Source organism: Chelonoidis abingdonii, chromosome 10, assembly GCF_003597395.2.
Source record: "Chelonoidis abingdonii isolate Lonesome George chromosome 10, CheloAbing_2.0, whole genome shotgun sequence".
Lineage (NCBI taxonomy): Eukaryota > Metazoa > Chordata > Testudines > Testudinidae > Chelonoidis > Chelonoidis abingdonii.
Window position 1 is genome coordinate 9,271,047 of NC_133778.1, and position 6,569 is coordinate 9,277,615.

At 59.1% G+C, this 6,569-nt stretch overlaps 1 protein-coding gene across 1 annotated transcript; it reads left to right on the forward strand.

The window, feature by feature from the left end:
* The first annotated feature begins 504 nt into the window (after positions 1 to 504).
* Positions 505 to 4,824, forward strand: LOC116815862 (antigen-presenting glycoprotein CD1d-like). Its single transcript, XM_075069937.1, has 5 exons — positions 505 to 715; positions 1,322 to 1,600; positions 2,988 to 3,269; positions 3,602 to 3,898; positions 4,760 to 4,824. The coding sequence occupies exons 1-5, from the start codon at positions 667 to 669 to the stop codon at positions 4,822 to 4,824; spliced, it is 972 nt and encodes a 323-aa protein (XP_074926038.1). The 5' UTR covers positions 505 to 666.
* The last annotated feature ends 1,745 nt before the right edge of the window (positions 4,825 to 6,569 follow it).

The window sequence follows — 6,569 nt, forward strand, 5'->3', positions numbered from 1 at the left end:
AGTGTAAGGCAGCACAGCAATGAGAAGTAACCCTACAGTAACAACCCAGCCAGTTCACAACCCCAGCACTGCCCAGCAACCCTACAATAACAACCCAGCCTGTACACAGCCCAGCACTGCCCAGCAGCCCTACAATAACAACCCAGTCTGTACACAGCCCAGCGCTGCCCAGCAGCCCTACAATAACAACCCAGCCTATCTCTTCATCCTGATCTCCCCCATCACTTGGGGGCAGCCAGGCCCAGCCCCACAGGACAGGCCTGTCACTGCAGCGGGAGTGGGGGCAGTCTCCCTCTCCATCCCCACGAACCGCCCCTCCATGCTGTGCCAGGGCAGTGGGTGCTGCTGTGGGTGGAGCTCCCGGGCAGGGTGAGGAGCAGGACACTGGCCATGAATGTGAGCCCTGCAGACCTAGGCGCAGATCTGAACCTAGTTCTGACCTTGCCGCTGGGGATCCCCCTCCCGCGCTGCCGCCGCTCCCCGACTCCCTCTGCCGGGATTGGCTGGGGCTGGCAGCTGCAGGCACAGAGCTGAGCCGAGACAGACAAAGAGAGAAGTTGGTGGCGAGGCTTGTGGCCTGGGGAGGAACCGACAGCCCATAGACTGGGCCCCTCGTTTCACCGCACTGAGACCTGCCAGAGCCTGGATCCCACTCCCCCTGCCAGGATGCTGCTTCCACTGCTGCTCCTGGCCTGGGCATGGGGGGTCCTGGCCGGTAAGTGGAGACCCCTCTCTGCCTTTTCGCTACTGGAGGGGTTTGTGCATGATATAATGCCAGGGCCAGGGTGGGGCAGCACCACATAAGAATATAAGAATGGCCTGACTGGGTCAGACCAAAGCTTGGGCGGCACGGCGCTCGGCGGGGGCAGGCTTCAGTGGCATGGTGCTCAGGGGGGTGGGGACTGGGGCGACGCGACATTCAGGGGACGGGGCGGTGCTCTTTGTTTTTGCTTGGGGAGGCAAAAATCTAAGAGCCGGCCCTGCCCAGAGGGAATGAACAGACAGGAATCGTCCAGTGACCCATCCCCTGTCACCCATTCCCAGCTTCCGCCAGACAGAGGTTAGGGATCAGAGGGGTAGCCGTGTTAGTATGGATCTGTAAAAGCAGCAAAGAGTCCTGTGGCACCTTATAGACTAAAAGACATATTGGGACACACATGCCTGCCCACCCTGGCCAATAGCCATTGATGGGCCTGTCCTTCGTCCAGAGGAGGGGGCGGCAGTTTATGGTTCAGCACGAAAACCCTGGAGCTGGGGAGCATTAACAAGCCTGAGACTCCTTAATCTCTCTCCTCACCTGGTTTGTCCTCCCCTTGTTTCCCCTCCCCTCCTGTCCCCCCAGAGTCTCTCACCCTCCGGCTACTCAAAACCACTGTCTTCCAGAATGCCAGTTCTAGGACCATGGAGGGGTTGGCCCTGCTCAGGGACCTGAGGACCCACTCCATGGATTGCAGCACCTGCAAGATCCGCTTTCTGCAGCCCTGGGCCCACCAGGGCCTCACTCCAAAACAGTGGCAGGGCCTGGAGACAGTGCTCCATGACTATCTGTCAAAATTCTACCCTCTTATGAACAAAGTGGTTAAGGATGAAGACGAGCACTGTGAGTATGGAGCGGTCCCCACACCCAACAAAGAGCTGAACACTGACACACTCACTCCAGTAACTGTGTCCTGACAGGGTGGATCGGGGGCAAGACAGCCAGTTCCTGGCCCTTAGGCTGAATGGAGCCCGTGTGCCCTAGAAGGGAATGGCCCCGTTACCCATTCTCCACCCCGCTGAGCCAGTACCCCAGCTCTGTGGTCAGGTTGCAGCCTGCGCCCCCAGAGGAGAAAAGCCCCGTGTCCCATCCCCTGAGCATAAGCACATGGTTTTTCACAGTCATGTGCCCGACCAAAGGCTCTTGTTCATGCCACTGGAACCTGGCCAGCCTGAACATTGAAAACTGATACCTTCAACACAAGAATTGGAAAGGCAGGAAATGCAGAGCTAAGCGAATCCTGCTCCCCACCCTCACAGCCATCTCTGCACAGTGGGACGGGACAGACCCAGCACACCTCTTCTCAGCCCAGTGTCTGTGCTGGGTGTCTGGTGCTGGAGCACTAAAAGCAGGTCCTTGGGCGAGACTTTCTCTCAGGAACCCCTTACCCACTTGCCCCCAGATTTGCACCACAAAGTGTCCCCTGCACCTTGCTGGAGCGGAGCTAGTTTCAGGGCAATCTGCCTGGGCAGGTGCGTTTCACAACAGAGTGACAGCCGGCCCTGCAATCACAGCTCACTCCCACAGGAACCTCTCAGCGACGGGGATCAGATGGATCCTCCTGGGGCTCAGAGGTTTCTGCCTCTCTGGCTGAGTGAGTGTGAGACTCGGTGTGTCATGAGGCACTGCTGAGGAAACAATCGCTGGCAGAGGTGTGAACTGTCTGTGGGCTCAGGTGCGTGTCACTGCCGGGCGTACGCACCACACACAGAACCGAGGCCAAGGGACTTTTGTAACGCTGGGAAGCCAGACTCGTCCTTGCTACCAGCCCAGAGCTGAGCTCAGAGGAGCCCAGGGATGTACGTTTATTAAGGCTCAGGGACATAATTTTCTCCAGAGCATCACAAATCTCTTTAAAAAACATTAACATTTAAAAGGCAGGTGATTTGGGTGGGGGTCTGTATCTAACAAAACCCATGACCAAGGGACCACAAATTTGCACCACAAACTCTGCCTCAGGCCCCGATATAGTGCAGTGATTTTTGAGCCAATCTGACTATGTGTGTGGACCTCAGAGCACTTTGAAAACATCAGCTCTAAACAGAAACCGCAATGTGCCCTTAACTCCATCCAGGGCCACCCCACAAGCCTGCCGCCATCCTGTGGCCTAACATCCTCATTCCACCTGACATTATGTCTTTATTCCCCCGTCTCTCAATTTCTGCCCCTACCCTGTCCCCCTAGTGACCTCCCAATGGCCTGTCCTCATTGCCCTCCATTTCTATTCCAGACCCCTTTGTCATTCAGGCCTCCATCGGCTGCGAGCTCCACCCCAATGGCACGTCACGGCAGTTCTGTGATGCAGCGGTGAATGGGGAGGATTTCATCAGCTTCAGCGTGGACGAGGGCACCTGGGTCGCTCAGCACAGGCATAAGCTGGCCCTCAACTCACGGGACTTTCTTAACCAGGATAAGAGCACGACTGCCATGGCTCAGTTTCTCCTGAGAACAATGTGTATCAATGACCTCAAGAGCTTTGTCCAGTACGGGAAAGAGTCTCTGGAGAGACAAGGTGAGGCTGGACGCCACTCTGCGCTCACTGAGATGCAGCGACTTCTGGGGTGGGCTTTTTAAACAGGGACCCTTGTGTTGTGTACAAACGCAGCTCTATCTAGGCTGGAGAGCAGTCGCTATTTCATCGCCACCCTGCACAGCAGTTTAAGACAGGAAGTGAAGGGGGATTCTTTCAGGAATGGTAACTGAAGGGGGCAGAATTGGGGTCTGAGCAGGGCAGTGCTGCCAACGCCTGACCCCGGGAAGTGGAGCTGGGCTTGGCTAGTGAGTCCTGAGGCTCAGACTGAATCGTCCCCTCTCCCCTGCCCCATCTCTCTCCTCCTGTCTCAGAGCGGCCAGTCGCCGTGGTGTTTGCACGAGCGCCTCCCCCAGCCAGGACCCCCGCGCCGGTACTGCTGGTTTGCCGGGTCACCGGTTTCTACCCCCGGCCCGTCCGCATGGCCTGGCTGCAGGACGGGGAGGAGGTGGTGCCGGGCTGGAGGTTGAACTCCAGCGGGATCCTGCCCAACGTGGACCTGACCTACCAGCTGCGCAGCTCCCTGTCCGTGGGGCTGGGCGATGGGCACAGCTACGCCTGCCAGGTGCAGCACAGCAGCCTGGGGGGCCAGAGCTTGCTGATCCCCTGGGGTAGGTGCACATCCCTGGAGGTTTGGGGGGGGTAGTGCGGTCATGGTTTCTGGGGGCTTTTCCTGCACATCTCAGGCAAGGCAGGGCCCGGGCTGTGAGAGTGGGGAGAGGGAGGCAGAGCAGATGTGTGGGGCGTGGGGGTGGATCAGGGGAGCAGGGTGGGAAAGCTGAGGGGAATGGGACAGGACTGGCACAGGAGAAGCAGGCTGGGGGCTGAGAGGAGAAGTAATGGGATGGTGGGGTGGGGAGAGCTGTATGGAGTGTGGCAGAGGGGAGACAATGGGGCAGGGCTGGTGGGGTTGGGGAGAGAGGCAGGAGCCAGAGGCGGTCGAACAGAGGGGAGTAGCACTGGCATGTGGGAAGGCTGAGAGGGTGGGAATGTGGGGGGAGCTGCGAGGGTGGGACAATGGAGGATAATGAGGGAACAGGGTCCGGGTAGGGGCATGTGAGAGCAATGGGGGTGGGACAGTGAGGAAGACAAAGGGAACAGGGCTGGGTGGAGGGCTGAGGGCAGTGGGTTGGGTTGTGGCCACGGGGGGACTGCAGAGGAGGCTGGGGGAAGAGGGCTGGGTGGGGGGCAATGGGACAGGGTCGGGGGAGCAGAGGGGGCTATGAGGGAGTCCTTGGGAACAGGGTCCACATTCCAGTCCCCATTCCCAGCGCATCACCCCTGTGTGTTACAGGGCACAGCAGGCCCTGGGGCCCTGGCCTGGCCGTGGGCATCACCCTGGGGGCTCTGGCCGTGGCCACCGTGGCCGTGGTGCTGTGGTGGAGAATACGCAGGTGAGTCTCTCCCTACCGGGGTGGGGCTGGGGAGGCCGCTACACCCCATAACCCATCCCCTCTGCTGTCTCCTTCCAGGGGCCACCCGGACGTCAGAACGGGAGAGCCCAGAGCCTGAGGATGCAGCACCGGCTCAGATGTGAGGATCTGCCCCTCACTTGGGGCCATAGACCTTGGGGCTGAATCCGCACCTGGCTCCTTACCCTAACCCTACCCTAACCCTAACCCTACCAGAGTTAACCCCACTTCTAACATGGATTCTGGCTTCAGTAGTCCTTCAACCACCCTGGGAGATTACCCATGGTACTAGCTGGACTGATGAACAGCCACATCCCCTCAATTCTCCAAACAGGGGTGCCTTTTACGTTGCTTCACCGTGAGAGTAGCCGCTCCTGGTCTGTTCACGCACAGCCTCCAGCATGTAAATCACCCTGGCTATGCTGCATGGGTGCTCTGAGCCTGAATTCTGTTACAGAGAGACACCAGCCAATTCCCAGTCCCAGACTTGTCCCCAGAAATGTGTGTTGCACCCTCCTGGACAATACAAGCTCATAGAAAGTCCACTGTTTAATTAATGGAAAATGCTAGGCCCGGGGTCAGCAGCCCTCGGCACAGGGCCCATCAGGAGCTGTGAGAAGCAGCGGCCAGCATGTTCCTGCAGCCTGCGTCACTTCCAGCAGCTCCCATTGGCTGGGAATGGTGAACTGCAGCTCTGGGATCTCAGGGGGCTGTGCCTGCAGGTGGTAAACAAACTGTCTTGCAGGCCGCCAGCAGGATTACGCTGATGGGCCCCGTGCCGAAGGCTGCCAACCCCTGTGCTAGGCACAAACCCTCTTATCCCAAACACTTTGATCCAAACACACTGTCTGAGGGGGCTCTCCCCGGGCAGTCAGGGCTCCCCATTGCCCCAGGTTGGCACTAGGGGCCTGTGCTGCAGGGAGTGGGGTGGGGCAGCAGGGAGGTCTCCCTGGGCAGTCACTGCCAGCCCCATTGACCCAGCGGAGCACTGTGTGGCACTGATGGACTAGAAATGGAGGGGGGTGGTTGCAGGGGGAGAGGCAGGAGGAGGGTCCCTGCTCTGTGCCCGTCTCTCCCTGTCAGAGCATCCCCTGTTGCAGCTGGGGAAGGTCAGGGCACCAGTGGGATGGATGAGGGATGTGGCAGGGATGTCTGGGCCCTGCAGGCTTTCACTCACTGTGATCACGATGCTGGCGTCTCGGCGGCCTGGCACGAGGCGGAGGGTGGGGCAGCCAGCAGGTGCTGGCCCAAAGCCAGGCCGCAGGAGAGACACTCTGTGTGCAAACCCACAAGAGGGTAGATGTGGCAGGGGGAGCGTGGGGTAGGGTTCCCTCTCCTGGGAGCGGAGAGATCGGACGGCACCATCTGGGTCAAAGCAGTGGGAGGAGGGCGTGGGATGGGAGTGGTCAGCAGTAGGTTCTCCACGGAGCAGATTTGTTTGTTTGACAATCATTTCACTTTGAACTTGGCCCAAACTAAGCCAAGGGTCAGGAATGAACCAGCCCCGGGTGGTTGGAAAGGGTGATGTGAGCGGAGCCTCTCTCCATCCCTGTCTCATCCCCATTCCTTTCCCAGGTCAGCCCAACGGGAAAGTTCTCCCCAGAAAATCAGACTCCCAGCCCCACCCCCACCTGCTGGTTTGCTCTGTGCTGGGGTTTTACCCCTCGGGAATACAGATCAAGTGGTTCAAGAATGGGCAGGGCAGGTAGCTGGCGTGATGTGCAGGGAACTGTTCTAGAACAGAGACTTGACATTGCAGATCCTGGTGATGCTGGAGATGAGCCCCTGGTGCGGGGATGTCTACACGGGACAGGTAGAGCACGTCAGCCTGGGGGGCCCCTCCCCAGGCACTGGGGTAAGAGCCTCTGAG